At 48.7% G+C, this 22469-nt stretch overlaps 1 pseudogene and 5 gene segments (V, D, J or C); all 6 read left to right on the top strand.

The window, feature by feature from the left end:
- Window positions 1-52: 52 nt before the first annotated feature.
- Window positions 53-542, top strand: LOC118661016. The segment is given in 2 exon segments: window positions 53-119; window positions 223-542. Coding segments are annotated over 2 exon segments (366 nt in total).
- Window positions 543-4442: 3900 nt separating this feature from the next.
- Window positions 4443-4935, top strand: LOC118661022. The segment is given in 2 exon segments: window positions 4443-4514; window positions 4616-4935. Coding segments are annotated over 2 exon segments (366 nt in total).
- Window positions 4936-7079: 2144 nt separating this feature from the next.
- Window positions 7080-9278, top strand: LOC118661015 (annotated as a pseudogene).
- Window positions 9279-12464: 3186 nt separating this feature from the next.
- On the top strand, window positions 12465-12972 carry LOC118661019. The segment is given in 2 exon segments: window positions 12465-12551; window positions 12653-12972. Coding segments are annotated over 2 exon segments (366 nt in total).
- A 4074-nt stretch (window positions 12973-17046) lies between these two features.
- Window positions 17047-17564, top strand: LOC118661020. The segment is given in 2 exon segments: window positions 17047-17143; window positions 17245-17564. Coding segments are annotated over 2 exon segments (366 nt in total).
- A 2474-nt stretch (window positions 17565-20038) lies between these two features.
- Window positions 20039-20845, top strand: LOC118661014. The segment is given in 2 exon segments: window positions 20039-20042; window positions 20529-20845. Coding segments are annotated over 2 exon segments (321 nt in total).
- The last annotated feature ends 1624 nt before the right edge of the window (window positions 20846-22469 follow it).

The raw sequence follows: 22469 nt of genomic DNA, 5'->3' as shown, positions 1-22469 counted from the left end.
GGCATGAAAAGGCCCAGGACTCCCCACTGTAGCCCAGGAGCCTGAGGAGCCGCATCCTGTGTGTGTCCCCACCATGGTCTGGACCGTGCTTCTGTTCCAGCTCCTGGCTTATATATCAGGTAAAAAAAGGCCCTCTGCATCCTTGGTGGGAGACACATAACAGGAGGGTCTCAGGGTGACCTTGGTCCCTCATAACACCTGTCTCTCTCCTGTTGGTTTCAGGGGTGGATTCTCAGACCGTGGTGACCCAGGAGGCATCCAAGTCCGTATCTCTAGGAGGAACAGTCACACTCACCTGTGGCCTTAGCTCTGGGTCAGTCTCTACAAGTCACCACCCGACCTGGTTACAGCAGACCCTAGGCCAGGCTCCACGCAGGCTAATCCACAGCACAAGCAGCCGCCCCTCTGGGATCCCTGACCGCTTCTCTGGCTCCATCTCTGGGAACAAAGCCGTGCTTACCATCTCGGGGGCCCAGCCCGAGGACGAAGTGCACTATCACTGTGCTCTGCACATGGGTAGCTATATTGTCACAGTGATGTAAACCCACAGGGAAGTGCAACCAGAACCTCCTCATGGGCTCAGACTGGCTCAGCCTTTGATGCAGAAAAAGCCTGAAGGTGGAAATGGCCAACACACTATGGGAAGGGCGCTTGGTAGACATGCAATTCCCCTGGTAGACCCACTGAGTCAGGACGTGGGTTTGTCCCAGAATCTCTCCGTCCACACGCTCTCCAGGAAGTGGTTTAACATGAATGCTGGAGAAGCGCCTCTCCTTCTATGGTAACCGTCCTTGCTCGACGTCAAAGAATAATCTCAAAATGCATGAAAGACTGAAATGTCAGACTCAAAACCATAAAACTCTGAAAGAAATATATATAGGCTCTACAACCTCTGGAGGTTATCTTACCTACATGTTTTTCTAATATATCACTTCAGGCAAGGAAAGCAAGTGGAAAAATTAACCAATGGGATTCATAAACGAAAGAGTTTTTGCAGAGCAAAGGAAACCATCAACAAAACAAAAGACAACCTACTGAGCGGAAGTTATTCACCAATGACCATCTCATGAAGGGGTCCATGTCCCACATTTATAAAGAGCTCACACAACTCAACACCAGGAAAAGAAAGCAAACCCACAAAACAGTCCAATTAAAACATGGGCAGAGGACCTGAGTAGACTTCTTCATAAAGAGCACACAGAGGCCCACAGACAGAGGAAAAGATGCTCAACGTCACTGGGTCTCACAGAAATGTAAATTAAACCCACGATGCAATGCCCCCTCACATCCTCAGAATGGCTGTCATCACATCCACAAACAACAAGTGTTGGCAAAGACCTGAAGAAGAGTGAACCCTCATGCACTGTTGGGGGGAATGCAGATGGTGCGGTCACTCTAGAAAGCTGCATGGAGGGGCCTTAAAAAAATTACAGGCCAAACTGCCTCATTACCCAGCAAAACCCCAAAACAAGGATTTGAAGAACTGCACGCACCCTGTGTTCCCTGCAGCGTCACTGACAATGGCCGCACTATGGGAGCAAGCAGGTGCCCAGAGGGACCTAGAGGGGATGTTGCTGAGTACAGTAGGTCAGACAGAGAAACACAAACACCATATTTCACTCAAATGTGGAATGTAAAGGACAAATTAAATAAGCCAAGAAAATTGATAGGAACTCAGAGTACAAACTGATGGTTTCCTGAGGGCAGGGGGTCAGGAGACTGAATGGAAATGTTGGAGGAGTAATGTACTAATTGCTGCTTCCCAAACAGGGATGGGAAAGTGAACGCACAGCACAGGGAAGCCAGACAATAGCCTTGTGACAACCCTGTGCGGTGCCAGGTGGGCCCAGGTACCAGGGACACTTTGTAAAGCATAGGATTGCTTGCAACCCCTATGCTGTGCACGTGACACCGATACAAAATAATATTAAATGTAAACTAAAGTTAAAAAATAAAAGGTTTTATAAAAGTAGAGACCCAGCTTATGGGGCCTGGGAGGCCGAGGTGACGTATACCAGGCCCTGTGTGTCCCCTGCTCCCTGCCTTGGCCTAGATATTTATTCTCTGAACCCTGACACCTGAGGGAAGCTAGGTGTCTTTTTTCTGGAAATTACACTGTGAGGAGCGTGTGATCTCCCGGCTCTGGGCCCCTCCCCAGGAAGCACACGGCTCTCAGACACAGGCTCCCTCCCTCCCGTTCTATTCCCATGACCTCACCTTTTCCTCTCTCTGTGTTTTGTTGTTGATTTTGGAATGATATGTGATAAATGGTAATTGATTTGGATCTAGACCTTATAAACCCAATTCCCATTAAATCCAAAGAGCTCTTAACATATATATTTGAGAATGCCAATGAGATTAGAGAACAGCAAGTGAAGACTTCTGAACCCCATGATAGAGTGAAAAGCTCTAAAAAGGGTAGCTTCAAACGCTTGTACTAAAAACAATTACAAAAAAGACAAAAACATCTTAAACATCTCAAGCGCCGAAAGCAGGTATCGCCAGTGTAACGTTCCCGAGTAAATGAGAACCTGCAGAAGTCACCACGGGACACAAGACACTTGTTCCCGACATCGTCATATTCTCCTGGCAAAGGCAGAGGGAAAAGCCAAGACAAGTCCCCTGGGGGCTGGGACTCTGACAGGAGCCCCTCACAACAGCCATGGAGACAACAACAACCATGAATTTCACCCTGAAGAATCAACAAGTGGAATCATGACCAGGTAGGAACTGACGAGCTTTCTGGGGGAACATTAAGCCTCAACTTTGTTCCAAATCAGTGGTTCTCAACCTTCTGGCCCTTTAAATAGAGTTCCTCATGTTCTGACCCAACCATAAAATTATTTTCTTGGCTACTTCATAACTGTAATGTTGCTACTGTTATGAATCATAATGTAAATATCTCATATGCAGGATGGTCTTAGGCCAAGGGTTGAGACCCACAGGTTGAGAAACGCTGCTCCAAATGCTCATGCACCAGAAATTAACCCAGTGGCCAGGCAGACAGAGGGAAAGTTAACTATCAGGGTTCCTTTAGGTCTGGGACAGCAGCGTGTCATTTACTTTAGTGCAGGTCCCATGGAACCTGAGAAAATAACGGGTGAACCGCAGCATCAGTGGTGGGACCTGCTCATCCTCCTGCCTGGGGAGTGGCCTCAGGGAGATCACAGAGCCCTCCCAGGAGGCCTGGGTGGAGGAAATGGGCTGGAGGACAGGTGCTCTGGGACCAGCAGGGGGCGCTGGTGCACTGGGACTGAGAGCTCAGGGCTCTGGGCCAGGCAGCTGGGAACACACTCTACTGGCCCCTGTACACTTGGGCAGGCAGGTCCTCACTCAAGTGTGACTTCCCTGCACCTGGGCCCAGGAGGCACATGAGCCCTCAGCTCTGACCCCACACTTGTCTCCTATCCCACCCCGCCCTCATGGAGTCGTTGTCCAGGTCTCATTCACAGGAAAAGAGAGAGAAGCAATCACACAACAAAAAGTAATTTTGGTGGAAGAATTGTGACCTATGGAAAATTAAATTGACCATGCCAGTGTTAATGCATAGATGATTGGCTAGTGATTCCAACATAAATACCATAAATCAGTGTCATTTCCCCTCTGATGAATGCCATGTGTATCACCTTCCCCAACGACTGGAGACATGTTGTCCCCTGCTCATCCCCTTACATGTTTCCATCCCTCCCATTCTTCCTGCCCCTCAGGGAAAGGGACTGTAAACTGCTCTGTGATGTTCACACCGACTCACTCATTTCTGATCGTGAGCTACATGCTCTATTCTGTTTTATCAGATGGTAATCGGTTCTCACAATAACCTGGTGACACTGTGACATTTTCTCCTCTAAACCCTATTTATTTGGAAGGTCCATCATATAACTGATGGCTTCCTAGGACAAAAGAGCGTGGCCACCCCTGCCTGGAGGCGCAGCTCTCTGCGTCAGAACCCCCAACCCTGGTCTCCGGGTTCAGGGACTAGGACAGATGGACAGAGGACTCACTGCTGGAGGAAGGACTGACTACTAAGATCCTCCTAGGAAGACAAGGAGGGCTTTCCTGAGGAAGGAAGTAGTGTTCCCAGGGGTGGGGTGGGTTTTGGAATAACTAGATCGCTGGGGCCAGGAGGAGGTGGACACTCCCACCTCATCTTTCAGCCTCACACCTTCCAGGAAAGGAAGTGAGGACTCAGGTCACCAGGTCACCAGGGCACTGACTTGGTGAAAGACATCAACCCCCTCCCTCAGCGTCTCAGTTAATGTGGAGTCTATTGGTCTGTGTGAGGGCCCAGCATCTGCCTCTTTCAAGATCCCTCAGGGGACATGAGGGTGACCCTGGGGCAGGACTAGAGGGGAAGCTGATTTGCATGAGGCACCTTCTCCCCTAATGGGTGTGGGAGGCATGAAAAGGCCCAGGACTCACCCCTGCAGCCCAGGAGCCTGAGGAGCCGCATCCTGTGAGTGTCCCCACCATGGTTTGGATGGTGCTTCTGCTCCAGCTCCTGGCGCACAGCTCAGGTCAGAGGAAGGGCCTCTGCATCCTTGGGGGACACGGAACAGCAGGGTCTCAGGGTGACCTTCGTCCCTCATAACACCTGTCTCTCTCCTGTTGGTTTCAGGGGTGGATTCTCAGACTGTGGTGACCCAGGAGCCATCAATGTCAGTATCTCCAGGAGGGACAGTCACACTCACCTGTGGCCTCAGCTCTGGGGCCGTCTCTACTAGTAACTACCCCAGCTGGCACCAGCAGACCCCAGGCAAGCCTCCCCGCCTGCTCATCTACAGCACAGACAGCCGCTTTGATGGCGTCCCTGATCGCTTCTCTGGCTCCATCTCTGGGAACAAAGCTGCCCTCACCATCTCAGGAGCCCAGCCTGAGGATGAAGCCGACTATTACTGTAATTTGTACGTGGGTAGTGATGTTTACACAGTGATGTAAACCCACAGGGAAGTGCAACCAAAACCTCCTCATGGGCTCAGACTGACTCAGCCTGAGATGCAGAAAGAAGAGCGAGGGTGGAAATGGCCACACACCATGGGAAGAGGACATGTTCCATGACTCCATTTTCCTGTCCAGGAATTTTTGTCATGTCCCTCCTCCTACTCTCCCAGGGCGGGTCCATCTTGTCATGTGACTCCTGCAAGAATGGGCTTTCCCTCTTCCTCTCTGCCCATAGTTACAGGGATGAGGTCAGGTCCCAAGTGGATCAACCTACATGAGACTCAGAGATCTTATCAGTACCTATAAGACTTCCCTAACTTAAAGAGCAATCACAAGATATCCTCATTTATGAGTTCGACTGTGGAGACAAAGTAAATGTTTAGTTTGGCCTTGAAATGGCGCATTACCTGGCGCTTGTTAGAAATGCAATTCCCATGATAGACCCACTGAGACAGGAATGTGTTGTTGCCCCAGAATCTCTCTGTCCACAAGCTCTCCAGTAAAAGGCTCAACAGGAATGCTGGAGAAGCTCCTCGTTTTCCATTGTTACCTTCCTTCCTCCACATCAAATAATGAACTCAAAATGCATGAAAGACTGACATGTATGACTCAAAACGATAAAACTCCAAAAAAAACGTAGGCACTAAAATCTCTGACATTAATCTTACCAACATTTTCTCTAATTCAACTCAGACAAAGAAAGCAAAAGGAAAAATAAACCAAACGGACTACATCAAAGTAAAGAGTTTTTTTCACAGCAAAGGAAACCATCAACAAAACAAAAAGACAGCCTCCGGTGATATAATGGAAGTAGATATGCACCAATGATCATCCCATAAAGGGGTCCATGTCCCACATTTATAAAGAGCTCACACAACTCAACACCAAGATGAGAAACTAAATCCACAAAACAATCCAATTAAAAAATGGCAGAGGACCTGAATAGACTTCTCCAAACAGAACACACAGAGGCCAACAGACAGAGGAAAAGATACTCAACGTCACTGACCATCACAGAAATGTGAATTAAACCCACAATGCAATGCCACCTCGCATCCTCAGAATGGCTGTCATCAAATCCACAAACAACAAGTGTTGGCAAAGATGTGAAGAAAAGCGAACCCTCATGCACTGTTGGTGGGAATGCAGGTTTGGTGCCGTCACTCTAGAAAGCTGTATGGAGGGGCCTTAAAAAATTGCAGGCCAACCTGCCTCATTACCCAGAGATTCCACATCTGGTTTTTATCTGAAGAAACCCCAAAACACTATATTAAATAAATGCATGAGCCCTATGTTAACTGCAGCATTATTTACAATGGCGAAGGTATAGAAGCAACCCAGGTGCCCAACAAGAGAGGGGTGGATAGAAATGGTGGTCCATGTAAACAATGGAATATTACGCAGTTATAAAAACAGCACTGAAACCTATGGCACCATGGATGGAATATGGAGTATTATGCTGAGTAAAGTAAGTCAGACGGAGAAACACAAACACCAGATGATTTCACTCATCTGTGGAACGTAAAGACCAAAATAAACAAACAAAAAAAATTGGTGTGGACTCAGAGTACAAACTAATGGTTTCTTGCCGGCAGGGGGTCAGGAGACCGAGTGAAAAGGTCGGAGGGATAAAGTACTAATTGCTGCTTCCCAAACAGGGACGGGAAAGTGAACGCACAGCACAGGGAAGCCAGACAATAGCCTTGTGATAGCCCTGTGCGGTGCCAGCGGGGCCCAGGCACCAGGGACACTTTGTAAAGCACAGGATTGTGCAACCCCTATGCTGTGCACGTGACACCGATACAACATCATATTAAATGTGAACTAGAGATAAAGAATAAAAGTGTGTGTGTTTTTTTTAAAGCAGAGGTCCGCTTATGTGGCCTGGGAGACCGAGGTGACCTCACCCAGGCCCTGTGTGTCCCCTGCTCCCTGCCTTGGCCTGGATGTTTATTCTCTGACCCCTGACACCTGAGGAATCTGGGTGTTTCTTCCTGGAAATCACACTGTGAGGAGCCTGTGATCTCCAGGCTCCGGGCCCCTCCCCAGGAAGGACAGGGCTCTCAGAGGAGGCGCACTTCCTCCAGTTTATCCCGAGGCCTCTCCCTCTTTCCTCTCTGCGTTCTGCTGCTGTTGTTGGGATGATTGTGATCAAGGTTAGTTGATTTGGCCCTAAACCTTAGAAACCGAATTCCCATTCAATCCATGGGTATCCTAACAAATACACTTAAGGCCAAAAAGACTGGCGAACAGAAAGTGAGGACTTCTACATCCCATGAGGGAGAAGAGAACTCCACAGCGGGGTAGAGTTCATGAACATTAACACAGTTTTATGTCAAACCTTGTCCTGAACATAATGACAAAACTAGAGAAACACAACCTAAATAGCTCAAGAGCCCAAAGCAGGTATGGGCAGTGTAATGTTCCAGAGTAAATGAGAACCTGCAGAAGTCACCAAAGAACAGAAGACACTTGCTCCCTGACATCGTTGTATTCTCCTGGCGAAGGCAGAGGGAAAAAGCCAAGACAAGTCCCCTGGGGGCTGGGACTCTGAAAGGAGCCCCTCACAACAGCCATAGAGACAACAACAACAACCATGAATTTCACCCTAAAGCAGCAGTTCTCAACCTGTGGGTCGCGACCCCTTTGGCGGTCAAATGACCCATTCACAGGGGTTGCCTAAGACCATCCTGCATATCAGATATTTACATTATGATTCATCACAGTAGCAGCATTACAGTTATGAAGTAGCAGAGAAAATAATTTTATGGCTGGGTCACAACATGAGGAACTGTATTTAAAGGGCCAGAAGGTTGCCGAAACCGGTTTGGCTCAGTGGATAGAGCGTCGGCCTGCGGACTGAAGGGTCCTGGGTTCGTTTCCAATCAAGGGCATGTACCTGGGTTGCGGGCATATCCCCAGTGGGGGATGTGCAGGAGGCAGCTGATCGATGTTTCTCTCTCATCGATGTTTCTAACTCTCTATCTTTCTCCCTTCCTCTCTGTAAAAAATCAATAAAATATTAAAAAAAAAAAACAAAAAAACAAAAAAATAAAATAAAGGGCCAGAAGGTTGAGAACCACTGTGTTACAATGAACCTACTGCATTTAACTGTTGGCTTCCTAGGACACAGGCGAGTTGCAATCATGTGGGCAGTGCAGCCCTGTGTGTCGCACACTCAGCCTTGGTCTACTCCCCGGTGATACTCATTCGGGACTGTGTCAGGGGGAGACCCTGACCCTTCACTCCCCAGACACCAGCGCTATGATTTCCCCGGGGCCTGACTCCCTGTAGGAGAGAGACCTGCCTGCTAAGCTCCTTCACATAAGACAGGCAGGGCAGTCACTGAAGAAGGAAGAGCATTTTCCCAGAAATGGGGTCAGATTTGGGATGAACTAGATTGCTGGGCCCCGGAGGTAAACACAGTTATCCGGTCATGTCGCCCACAGTCATTTCTAGAAAACAAATTTAGGATTGAGCTGACCATGGTCGTGGGGGCACTGATTTGGTGACAGAAGTCAGGTTTCCTCCTTCAGTGTCTGAGTCACCTTGTAGTCACTGGTGAGGTCGCAGCATCTGCCCCTTTCAATAAACCCCCAGGGAACAGCAGGGTGACCCTGGGGCAGGACTAGAGGGGAAGCTGATTTGCATGAGGCCCTTCTCCCCTAATGGGTGAGGGAAGCATGAAAAGGCCCAGGACTCCCCCATGCAGCCCAGGAGCCTGAGGAGCCACATCCTGTGAGTGTCCCCACCATGGTCTGGACGGTGCTTCTGCTCCAGCTCCTGGCACACAGCTCAGGTCAGAGGAAGGGCCTCTGCATCCTTGGGGGGCACAGAACAGCAGGGTCTCAGGGTGACCTTGGTCCCTCATAACACCTGTCTCTCTCCTGTTGGTTTCAGGGGCATTTTCTCAGACTGTGGTGACCCAGGAGCCATCAATGTCAGCATACCCAGGAGGGACAGTCACACTCACCTGTGGCCTCAGCTCTGGGGCCATCTCTAGTGGTAACAACCTTAGCTGGTTACAGCAGACCCCAGGCAAGCCTCCACGCCAGCTCATCTACTACACAAACAACCGCCCCTCTGGGGTCCCTGCCCGCTTCTCTGGCTCCATCTCTGGGAACAAAGCCACCCTCACCATCTCGGGGGTCCAGTCTGAGGACGAGGCTGAGTACTACTGTTCTCTGTACTTCGGTGGTAGTACTGATACTTACACGGTGATGTAAACCCACAGGGAAGTGCAACCAAAACCTGCTCATGGGCTCAGACTGGCTTAGCCTGAAATGCAGAAGGAAAGAGCGAGGGTGAAAATGGCTGTTCCTCTCTTCCCCTCTCCATGAAAATCAGTAGAAAAAATACCCTCAGGTGAGGATTAGCAACAACAACCAAATTCCAAGGAAGACTGCCCATGACCCAGTGACTCCACATCTGGGTGTATTTCTGAAGGAACCGGAAGCACTGATTGGAAGGAGTTCATGCACCCCATGCTCCCTGCAGCCTTCTTTCCAATGGCCAAGCTATGGGAGCGACTCAGTGCCCGTCAGGAGAAAGGCGGATGGAAAGAGCTGGTACCTCTATATAGTGGAACTTTACCCGGTTATAGAAAAACAACAATGAAAGCCTATGACACCGTGGATGGACCTGAGGGTATTAGGCAAAGTAAAGTAAGTCAGAGGGAGAAAAACAAACACCAGATGATTCCACCCCCATGTGGAACCTAAAGAACAAAAGAAATCAATGAACAAAATAAACAGACTCATAGATTCAGAGACAGAGTGATGTTTGCCAGAGGAAAGGGGTGATGGAGGAGTGAGTGAAGACGTTGAAGGGAGTAAGAGGTATAAATTGGTTATAAAATAGCCCAGGCATGTAGGTCCAGCATAGAGTAGTGATGGCGAACCTTTTGAGCTCGGCGTGTCAGCATTTTGAAAAACCCTAACTTAACTCTGGTGCCATGTCACATATAGAAATTTTTTGATATTTGCAACCATAGTAAGGTTTATATATTTTTAAAAAATATTTCTTTCCTTTTTTCAAGAGATAATTCTTTTTTTAAATATATTTTATTGATTTTTTACAGAGAGGAAAGGAGTGGGATAGAGAGTTAGAAACATTGATGAGAGAGAAATGTTGATCAGCTGCCTCCTGCACACTCCCCACTGGGGATGTGCCCCCAACCAAGGTACATGCCCTTGACCGGAATTGAGCCTGGGACCCTTGAGTCTGCAGGCCGACGCTCTATCCACTGAGCCAAACAGGCTAGGGCAAGATTTATATATATATATATATTTTTAAATGTATTTTATTGATTTTTTACAGAGAGGAAGGGAGAGAGATAGTCAGAAACATCGATGAGAGAGAAACATCGATCAGCTGCCTCCTGCACATCTCCTACTGGGGATGGGCCCGCAACCCAGGTACATGCCCTTGGCCGGAATTGAACCCGGGACCCCCCAGTCCACAGGCGGACGCTCTATCTACTGAGCCAAACCGGTTTCGGCAAGATTTATATTTTTGATATTGATTGTATAGATTTAAATGCCATTTAACAAAGAAAAATCAACCAAAAAAATGAGTTCGCGTGTCACCACTCACACGCGCGTCATAGGTTCACCATCAGAGCTCTAGGTCCATCCACAGTGTCATAAGATTCAATGTTGTTGTTTTTATAACTGAGTCATATTTCATTTTATGTCACCCCGTGCACTGTAAAAACATTACGGCACTAGACAAATGCATTTTAACCCCTCAAGAGCCAAAAGAAGGTATTGTCAGTATAACGTTCAAGGATAAAGGAGAAGCTACAGGACTAATCTGGAACACAGACATGTCTCCCTTCATGTCATTATAGTCGCCAGGCAAAGGCAGAGGCAAAAAGCCCAGACATGCCCATGAGGGCCCAGAATGTCACAACCAATACAGAGACAACAGCAACAGCAAAAACCAAGAATTTCACCCTGAAAGGATGACCAAGTGGAATCATGACCAGGTAGGAACTGACAGGCTTTCTGGGGAACCTTAAGCCTCAAACTTTGCTCCAAATGCTCATGCACCAGAAATTAACCCAGCGGCCAGGCAGACAGAGGGAAAGCCAACAAGCAGGTTCCTTTAAGGTCTGGGACCGCAGCGTGTCATTTACTTTAGTGCGGGTCCCGAGGAACCTGAGGAAATAACGGGTGAACCCCAGCATCAGGGGTGGGACCTGCTCATCCTCCTGCCTGGGGAGTGGCCTCAGGGAGATCACAGAGCCCTCCCAGGAGGCCTGGGTGGAGGAAATGGGCTGGAGGACATGTGATCTGGGACCAGCAGGGGGCGCTGGTGCACTGGGACTGAGAGCTCAGGGCTGGGGGCCAGGCAGCTGGGAACACACTCTACTGGCCCCTGCACACTTGGGCAGGCAGGTCCTCACTCAAGTGTGACTTCCCTGCACCTGGGCCCAGGAGCCCCAAGAGCCCTCAGCACTGACAGCCACACTTGTCTCATATCCCACCCCTCCCTCATGGAGTCGTTGTCCAAGCGTCATTCACAGACAAAGAGAGAGAAGCAATCACACAAAAAAGGTAATTTTGTGGAAGAATTGTGACCTATGGAAAATTGAATTGACCATGCCAGTTTAATACGTAGATGATTGGCTAGTGATTCCAACATAAACACCATAAATCACAGTGTCATTATCCCTCTGATGGAAGCCAGTGTGTGTATTACCTTCCCCAACGACTGCAGACATGTTGTCCCTGCTCATCCCCTTATATTTCTCCATCCCTCCCATTCTTCCCCCACCTCAGGGAAAGGGACTGTAAACTGTTCTGTGATGTTCACACCGACTTGCTCACACTCAGTGTTGATCTCATTTCTGATCATGACACACATGCTCCTATTTTGTTATGTCAGACGTTAATAGGTTTCTCACAATATCATGGTGACATTTTATCCTCAAAACCCTATTTAATTGGAAAGTACACCACATAACTGATGGCTTCTTGGGACAAAAGCGAGTGGGCACCCCTGCTTGACAGGGCAACAGTCTGTATCAGCACACCCAACCATGGTCCCCAGATCTTTGTTCCTGGTACAGGGACTGACATGGCTGCACAGAGGACTCACCGCTAGAGGGAGGGCTGACTGCTAAGATCCTCCAAAGACAAGGAGGGGTTTCCCTGAGGAGGGAAACAATGTTCCTGGGAATGGGGTTGGATTTGGGAAGAACTAAAGTGCTGGGGGAGGAGGGGCGGATACTCCCACCTCACCCTTCAGCCTCAGACCCTCCAGAGAAGGAAGTTAGGACTCAGGTCACCAGGACACCAGGGCACTGACTTGGTGAAAGACATCAACCCCCTCCCTCAGCGTCTCAGTTAATGTGGAGGCTATTGGTCTGTGTGGGGGACCAGCATCTGCCCCTTTCAAGATCCCCCAGGGGACAGCAGGGTGCCCCTGGGGCAGGACTAGAGAGGAAGCTGATTTGCATGAGGCCCTTCTCCCCTAATGGGTGAGGGAGGCATGAAAAGGCCCAGGACTCCCCCCTGCAGCCCAGGAGCCTGAGGAGCCGCATCCTGTGAGTGTCCCCACCATGGTCTGGACAGTGCTTCTGCTCCAGCTCCTGGCGCACAGCTCAGGTCAGAGGAAGGGCCTCTGCATCCTTGGGGGACACGGAACAGCAGGGTCTCAGGGTGACCTTTGTCTCTCCTAACACCTGTCTCTCTCCTGTTGGTTTCAGGGGTGGATTCTCAGACTGTGGTGACCCAGGAGCCGTCAGTGTCAGTATCTCCAGGAGGAACAGTCACACTCACCTGTGGCCTCAGCTCTGGGGCCGTCTCTAGTGGTAACTACCCCAGCTGGTACCAGCAGACCCCAGGCAAGCCTCCAGGCATGCTCATCTACCAAACAAACAACCGCCCCTCTGGGGTCCCTGACCGCTTCTCTGGCTCCATCTCTGGGAACAAGGCCGCCCTCACCATCTCGGGGGCCCAGCCTGAGGATGAAGCCGACTATTACTGTGCTCTGTACATGGGTAGTTACGTTTACACGGTGATGTAAACCCACAGGGAAGTGCAACCAAAACCTTCTCATGCGCTCAGACTGGCTCGGCTTTTGATGCAGAAAAAGACTGAGGTTGGAAATGGCCAACACACCATGGGAAGGGGGCTCCCTGGTCCCATTTTGTTTCTAGGATCGTGGTCATGTGCCTCCTCAGTCTCTCCCAGGACGTGTCAATCTCTTCATGAGACTCCAGCAAGAACGGGCTTTCCCTCTTCGTCTCCGCCCATAGTTGCAGGCAAGGGCTCAGCTCCCAACTGGATCAGCCTACAGTGAGAGCCAGAGACCCCACTGTGAGGTGTAAGTCTCCTCTGACTCAAAGAGCATTGACGACACAGCCTCAGTCATGAATTCCACTGTGGAGACAACGTTGATATTCATTTTGGCCTTGAAATGGGGGCATTAGCTCGGGTTGTTAGAAAGGCAATTCATTGATAGATCCACTGAGTCAGGGACTCTGTTCTTGTCCCAGAAACTCTATGCCCATAAGCTTCCAGGAGGAGGTTCAACATGAATGCTGGAGAAGCACCTCTCCTTCCATTGTTACCTTCCTTCCTCCACATCAAATGATAATTTCAAAATGGATTAAAGACTGAAATGTAAGACTCAAAACCATAAACTCCCAAAACAATGTAGGCACGAAAATCTCTGACATTAATCTTAACATTTTCTCTAATGCATCTCCTCAGACATGGAAAGCAAAAGGAAGAATAAACCAAAGGGACTACATCAAAGTAAAGAGCTTTTTGCAAAATGAAGGAAACCACCAACTAAACAAAAAGACAACCTACTGAGTGGAAGCAGATATTCACCAATGATCATCCCATGAAGGGGTCCATGTCCCACATTTATAAAGAGCTCACGCAACTCCACACCAAGAAGAGAAAGCAAACCCACAAAACAATCCAATTAAAACGTGGGCAGAGGACCTGAACAGACTTCTCCAAACAGAACACACAGAGGCCAACAGACAGAGGAAAAGATACTCAACATCACTGACCATCACAGAAATGTAAATTAAACCCACAATGCAATGCCACCTCGCATCCTCACAATGGCTGTCATCAAATCCACAAACAGCAATTGTTGGCAAAGATGTGTAGAAAAGCGAATCCTCATGCACTGTTGGTGGGAATGCAGATGGCGCCGTCACTCTAGAAAGCTGTATGGAGGGGCCTTAAAAAACTACAGGCCAACCTGCCTCATTACCCAGCGATGCCACCTCTGGTATTTATGTGAAGAAACCCAAACGCTGACGTGAAGAACTGCATGCGCCCCGTGCTCCCTGCAGCGTCACTGACAATGGCCACGCTGTGGAAGCACCCAGGTGCCCACAGGGACCTAGAGGGGATGGTGCTGAGTAAAGTAGGTCAGACAGAGAAACACAACACCATAACATTTCACTCAAATGAGGAATGTCAAGGACAAATAAATAAGCAAAGTAAATTGAGTCTGAACAGATAGTTTCCTGAAGGCAGGGGGTCAGGAGACTGAATGAAAAAGTCGGAGGGATAAAGTACTAATTGCTGCTTCCCAAACAGGGACGGGAAAGTGAACGCACAGCACAGGGAAGCCAGACAATAGCCTTGTGACCACCCTGTGAGGTGCCAGGTGGGCCCAGGTAACAGGGACACTTTGTAAAGCACAGGATTGTGCAACCCTATGCTGTGCATGTGACAACAATACAGCATAATATTAAATGTGAACTAGAGTTAAAGAATAAAAACTTTTTGTTGTTGTTTTTTTTTTTTTTTTTTTTAAAGCAGAGGTCCGCTTATGTGGCCTGGGAGACCGAGGTGACCTCACCCAGGCCCTGTGTGTCCCCTGCTCCCTGCCTTGGCCTGGATGTTCATTCTCTGACCCCTGACACCTGAGGAATCTGGGTGTTTCTTCCTGGAAATTACACTGTGAGGAGCGTGTGATCTCCAGGCTCCGGGCCCCTCCCCAGGAAGGACAGGGCTCTCAGAGGAGGCGCACTTCCTCCAGTTTATCCTGAAGCCTCTCCCTCTTTCCTCTCTGCGTTCTGCTGTTGTTGTTGGGATGATTGTGATCAAGGTTAGTTGATTTGGTTCTAAACCTTAGACCCAATTCCCATTCAATCCATGGATATCCTCACACATATACTTAAGGCCAAAAAGATTGGAGAACAGAAAGTGAGGACTTCTACATCCCATGAGGGAGAAGAGAACTCCACAGCGGGGTAGAGTTTCATGCATATTAACACACTTTGTATGTCAAACCTTGTCTGAAAATAATGACAAAACTAGAGAAACACATCTTAAATAGCTCAAGAGCTGAATGGAAGTATTGCCTATATATCGTTCCAGAATAAATGAGAACCTGCAGAAGTCACCAAAGAATAGAAGACACTTGTTCCCCAACATCGTCATATTCTCCTGGCGAAGGCAGAGGGAAAAAGCCAAGACAAGTCCCCTGAGGGCTGGGACTCTGACAGGAGCCCCTCACAACAGCCACAGAGACAACAACAACAACCACATATTTCACCCTAAAGGATCACCAAGGGGAATCAAGACCAGGTAGGAACTGACAGGCTTTCTGGGGAACATTAAGTGTCCATCTTTGCTCCAAATGCTCATGCACCAGAAATTAACCCAGCGGCCAGGCAGACAGAGGGAAAGCCAACAAGCAGGTTCCTTAAGGTCTGGGACCGCAGCGTGTCATTTACTTTAGTGCGGGTCCCGAGGAACCTGAGGAAATAACGGGTGAACCCCAGCATCAGGGGTGGGACCTGCTCATCCTCCTGCCTGGGGAGTGGCCTCAGGGAGATCACAGAGCCCTCCCAGGAGGCCTGGGTGGAGGAAATGGGCTGGAGGACAGGTGCTCTGGGACCAGCAGGGGGCGCTGGTGCACTGGGACTGAGAGCTCAGGGCTCTGGGCCAGGCAGCTGGGAACACACTCTACTGGCCCCTGCACACTTGGGCAGGCAGGTCCTCACTCAAGTGTGACTTCCCTGCACCTGGGCCCAGGAGCCCCAAGAGCCCTCAGCTCTGATACCCACACTTGTCTCCTATCCCACCCCTCCCTCATGAAGTCATTGTCCAGGCCTCATTCACAGGCAGAGAGATGCAATCACACCACAAAAAATATTTTACTTGAAGAAACATGACCTATGAGAAAATTGAATTGACTATGCCAGTTTTAATGCATAGATGATTGGCTAGTGATTCCAAAATAAACACCATAAATCACAGTGTCATTTACCCTCTGATGGACGCCAGTGTGTGTATCACCTTCCCCAACGACTGGAGACATGTCATCCCCTGCTCATCCCCTTACATGTCTCCATCCCTCCCATTCTTCCTGCCCCTCAGGGAAAGGGACTTCTATACTGTTCTTGATTTCACAAGGACTCGCTCACCACAATGCTGATCTCATTTCTGATCATTAGCTACATGCTCCTAATTTGTTATATCAGAGGTTAAACGGTTTCTCATAATATCATGGTGACACTGGGACATTTTCTCCTCAAATCCCTGTTTAATTGGAAGGTAAATCATATAACTGATGGCTTCTTAGGACAAAAGAGAGTGGCCACCCCTTCCTGGCTACCCAAAATGTCTGTGTCTGGACCCCCAACCCTGGTCCCCAGTTCTCTTTTCCTAGTATAGGGACTAACACGGCTGGACAGAGGACTCACTGCTGGAGGGAGGACTGTCTGCTAAGATCCTCCAAAGAAGACAAGGAGGGGTTTCACTGACGAAGGAAGCAGTGTTCCTGAAAATGGGTTCTGTTTGAGAAGAACTAGATTGCTGGGGCCAGGAAGGGGCGGACACTCCCACCTCATCCTTCAGCCTCACACCCTCCGGGGAAGGAAGTGAGGACTCAGGTCACCAGGACTCCAGGGCACTGACTTGGTGACAGAATCAACCCCCTCCCTCAGCATCTCAGTTAATGTGGAGTCTATTGGTCTGTGTGAGGGCCCAGCATCTGCCCCTTTCCAGATCTCCCAGGGGACAACAGGGTGCCCCTGGGGCAGGACTAGAGGGGAAGCTGATTTGCATGAGGCACCTTCTCCCCTAATGGGTGAGGGAGGCATGAAAAGGCCCAGGTCTCCCCACCGCAGCCCAGGAGCCTGAGGAGCCGCATCCTGTGAGTGTCCCCACCATGGTCTGGACGGTGCTTCTGCTCCAGCTCCTGGCGCACAGCTCAGGTCAGAGGAAGGGCCTCTGCATCCTTGGGGGACACGGAACAGCAGGGTCTCAGGGTGACCTTGGTCCCTCATAACACCTGTCTCTCTCCTGTTGGTTTCAGGGGTGGATTCTCAGACTGTGGTGACCCAGGAGCCGTCAATGTCAGTACCTCCAGGAGGGACAGTCACACTCACCTGTGGCCTCAGCTCTGGGGCCGTCTCTAGTGGTAACTACCCCAGCTGGTACCAGCAGACCCCAGGCAAGCCTCCCCGCATGCTCATCTACAACACAAACAACCGCCCCTCTGGGGTCCCTGATCGCTTCTCTGGCTCCATCTCTGGGAACAAAGCCGCCCTCACCATCTCGGGGGCCCAGCCTGAGGACGAGGCTGACTATTACTGTGCTCTGTACCTGGGTAGTGGCATTCACACAGTGATGTAAACCCACAGGGAAGTGCAACCAAAACCTCCTCATGGGCTTAGACTGGCTCAGCCTTTGATGCAGAAAAAGCCTGAATGTCGAAATGGCCACACACCATGGGAAGGGGGCTCCCTGGCTCCATTCTCCTGTCCAGGGATTCATGAGGTCATGTGCCTCCTCAGTTTTTCCCAGGACTGGTCCATCTCGTCATGTAACTCCTGCAAGAATGGGTTTTCCCTCTTCCTCTCTGCCCATAGTTACAGGGACGGCTCAGCTCCCAACTGTATAAACCTACAGTGAGACTCAGAAATATAAGCAATACGTATAAGTCTCCCCTAATTTAAAGAGCAATAACAAGATATCATCATTCATAAATTTGACTGTGGAGACAAAGTTAATGTTTATTTTGGCCTTGAAATGTAGCATTACATGTAGTTGTCAGAAATGCAATTCCCATGCTAGACCCACTGAATTAGAAACGTGTTGTTGTCCCAGAATCTCTCCGTCCACACGCTCTCCAGGAGGAGGTTCCAGATGAATGCTGGAGAAGCTCCTCTCCTTCCATTGTTACCTTCCTTCCTCCACATCAAAGAATAAACTCAAAATGCATGAAAGACTGAAATGTAAGCCTCCAAACCATAAAACTCTGGAAAATATATAGGTTCTAAAATCTCTGACATTAATCTTACCAACATTTTCTCTAATGCATCTCCTCAGACCGGAAAGCAAAAGGAAAAATAAACCAAAGGGACTACATCAAAGGAAAGAGCTTGTTGCACAGCAAAGGAAACCATCAACAAAACAAACGGCAACCTACTGAGTGGAAGTAGATATTCACCAATGATCATCCCATGAAGGGGTCCATGTCCCACATTTATAAAGAGCTCACACAACTCAACACCAAGAAGAGAAAGCAAACCCACAAAACAATCCAATTAAAACATGGGCAGAGGACCTGAACAGACTTCTCCAAACAGAACACACAGAGGCCAACAGACAGAGGAAAAGATACTCAACATCACTGACCATCACAGAAATGTAAATTAAACCCACAATGCAATGCCACCTCGCATCCTCAGAATGGCTGTCATCAAATCCACAAACAACAAGTGCTGACAAAGATGTGAGGAAGAGTGAACCCTCATGCACTGTTGGTGGGAATGCAGATGGTGCCGTGACTCTAGAAATCTGTATGGAGGGGCCTTAAAAAACTACAGGCCAACCTGCCTCATTACCCAGCGATGCCACATCTGGTATTTATGTGAAGAAACCCAAACACTGATGTAAAGAAATGCATGCACCCTGTGCGCCCTGCAGCGTCACTGACAATGGCTGCGCTGTGGAAGCACCCAGGTGCCCACAGGGACCTAGAGGGGATTGTGCTGAGTAAAGTAGGTCAGACAGAGAAACACAAACACCGTAACATTTCACTCAAATGTGGAATGTCACACCCATGACCTCTCCTTCTCCCCTCTTCGTGTTTTGTTCTTGTTGTTGGGATGATACATGATAAATATTAATTGATTTGGACCTAAACCTTATAAATCCAATTCCCATTAAATCCAGGGAGCTCTTAACAAATATACTTGAAAAGACCAGCGAAGATTAGAGAATAGAAAATGTGGACTTTTAAACTGCATAATGGAGAAAAAACTCTAAAAAGGGGTAGAGTTTCATTCATATTAATATTCTTTTTATGTCAACCCTTGTATTGCCAATGTAATATTCAAGAATACATGAGACCCAGCCACCCTGGCTCAGTGGTTGAGCATTGACCTATGAACCAGGAGGTCATGGTTCGATTCCCTGTTACGGCACATGCCTGGGTTTAGGGCTCGATCCCCAGTGTGGGGTGTGCAGGAGGCAGCCAATGAATGCTTTTCTCTCATCATTGATGATTCTCTCTCTCTCTCTCCCTCTCTTTTCCTCTCTGAAATCAATAAAAATATAATTAAATTTTAAAAAATGATAACATACAGAAGTAATCAAAGAACACAAGACACTTTTCCCTGCCATCATTATCATCTCCTGGCAAAGGTAGAGGGAAAGAGCTAGGATGTCCCCTGGGGGCTGGGACTCTAACGGGGTGGGGGGGGAGGGGCCCTCACAACAACCACAGAAACAACAATGACCAAGAATTTCACCAAGTGGAATCACCAAGTGCAATCATGACCAGGTAGGAACTGACGGGCTTTCTGGGGAACTTTAAGCCACAAACTTTGCTCCAAATGCTCATGCACCAGAAATTAACCCAGCGGCCAGGCAGACAGAGGGAAAGCCAACAAGCAGGTTCCTTTAAGGTCTGGGACAGTAGCGTGTCATTTACTTTTGTACAGGTCCTGAGTAACCTGAGGAAATAACGGGTCAACCCCAGCATCAGAGATGGCACCTGCTCATTCTCCTGCCTGGGGAGTGGCCTCAGGAAGATCACAGAGCCCTTGATTGTTGAAAGGAAAAAGGGTTATTACCATTCCTGCTGCAGAGTTCCAAGCACCATGCGTAATTTCTACAGGACGTCACCAGGGGGCGCTGTGGCTCTTCTCAGAGCTGCAAGGCCTGAAGCCAACTCACATGGTTCTAATTGAGTGGGCCCTGCGCCCGTGCCCGTGGCCTGGGTGTGAGGTGACAGCAGGTGCTTCCCCTCAAGGGACAGACTCAGAGCCCACAGCCTCCACAGCCTCCTCCTCACAGTGAAGCTTCAAACGGGGCCCAGGACCCAGAACTGGAGGGTCCTGTGGGCTCACATTTGCATAATGACCAGCAAACACCCCCTGTGCCCAGGAGGCCGGGAGGAGATAAAGGGACACCCGAGACCAGCACCTGCAAGAGACCAAGGCACCTTGGAAAGCCTCCACCATGAGCTGGACTGCCCTCCTCCTCCTCCTCGCTCTCTGCCCAGGTTCAGGGCCATTTCAGAGACCAGCCTGTGGAGGGGCCCCTCGGCTTCTGTTCCTTATCCCTGACATGTGTCTGCTTCTATTTCAGGGTCCAGGTCTCAGGCTGTGGTGACTCAGGAGCCCTCAGCGACCGTGTCCCCCGGAGGGACAGTCACTCTCACCTGTGGCTCCAGCACAGGGGCTGTCACTGATGGTCTCTACCCGTACTGGATCCAGCAGAAGCCTGGCCAGATCCCCAGGACACTCATTTATAACACAAACAAGAAATACTCCTGGACGCCGGCCCGGTTCTCAGGCTCCATCCAAGGGGGCAAAGCTGCCCTGACCCTCTCAGGGGCGCAGCCTGAGGACGAGGCCGAGTACTACTGCTGGTTACACTTCAGTGGTGCTCACCACAGTGAGTGACCCTGATGGGGAACCAGGACATAAACCTGAGCTTGGCTGAGTGTGGGTACAAACATGGTCCTGTGATACTGGCATCACGTAACAGACATCTGAGCTCTCAGGGGAGCTTAAACATTGACCATCCGTAGAGAGAAGGTGAGGGGAAGGGTCTGAATTGATTCCATTCCTGTTTTAACCCTAAAGTGGAGGGAAAAGAGATGAGCAACTAAGGTACAAAAAGCAGAATTCATTTATTTTATTTTATAGAAGAAACAATATCTGCTGGATCAGAACTAAGGACTAAGGTCAAACACATTTCTTCCAGATAAAAGCATCTCCAATGTTCATTGCCAGCTACGAGCAAAGGAAAGAAACCCTCCTCTCATATGTTTCTGAAGTTGTTTTATTGTAATATAATGCACTTAATAACTATATTGCATATATTTAAAATATATTGAAAAGTATACATCCGTAGCCAGTTTGGCTCAGTGGATAGTCGGCCTGTGGACCAAAGAGTCCAGGTTTGATTAGGTCAAGGGCACGTACCTGGGTTGCAGGCTCCTCCCCGGCCTGGACCCTGGTCGGGGCGTATGCAGGAGTCAACCAATCAATGTGTTTCTCTCACATCAAAAGTTCTCTCGGTCTTTCTCTCTCTCTTCCACTCTCTCTGAAAATCAATGGAAAAATATCCTTGGGTGAATGTAAAATAAAATAAAGTAAATAAAATAAAATAAAATAAAATAAAATAAAATAAAATGTATAAACATTTTTAAATGATTCTTCTTCCCTAATGTTCTTGGTTAAATTGTGTCTCCCACCCCCAAAAAGATATGTTAAAGTTATACTCCTCAGGACCTAAGAATGTCACCTTATTTGGAAACAGGGTCAGGGGGAAAAAAGATAAGAACACAGGGTCGATGCCGATGTAATTAGTGAAGATGAGGCCATGCTGGAGTGGGGTGGCCTCCTAATGCCATGTGGCTGGAGTCCTGATAGCAAGAAGCCCCATGAAGACACGGGGAGCACTTTGAGGAGATGGAGGCGGAGACTGGGTGACGCAGCTGCAAGCCAAGGAAGGCCCAAATTGCTGGTGTGGCTCAGTGGTTGAACCTCGACCTATGAACCAGGAGGTCATGGTTCAATTCCTGGTCAAGGCACATGCCTGGGTTTCAGGCTCAATCCCTAATGTGGGGCGTGCAGGAGGCAGCCGATCAATGATTCTCTCTCATCATTGATATTTCTGTCTCTCTCTCTCCCTATCATTTCCTCTCTGAAACAAATATATATATATTTAAATAAAAGTTTGGTAGAATTCAGAAATAAAATAAGCTTAGCATGAAGTTTTCATTTCTGGACGGCATTTTACCTACCAACTAAGTTTCCTTAATAACCATAGGACTATTATTTGGGTTATCAATTGTAAGTGAGTTTTGATCATCTTAATATTTACCGTGGTTGTGTAAGTTGTTAACATCAGGGGAGATTTGGTGAAGGATATGTGTACTATCTTTGCAACATTTCTGTGCATCTAAAATCACTCCAAAATAAAAAGCTGAAGTAAGCCCATCTCATTTCCTTCTCCCGAATTTACTCACTAACACCTGTTGAACTAGATCCCAGGTCTGGCTGTAAAACCTTCCACATT

This window comes from Myotis myotis, unplaced genomic scaffold (assembly GCF_014108235.1).
Source record: "Myotis myotis isolate mMyoMyo1 unplaced genomic scaffold, mMyoMyo1.p scaffold_m19_p_78, whole genome shotgun sequence".
NCBI classification, from domain to species: domain Eukaryota; kingdom Metazoa; phylum Chordata; class Mammalia; order Chiroptera; family Vespertilionidae; genus Myotis; species Myotis myotis.
Note: the sequence above shows the minus strand (reverse complement) of the source record. Positions and strands in the feature narration are given on the sequence as shown.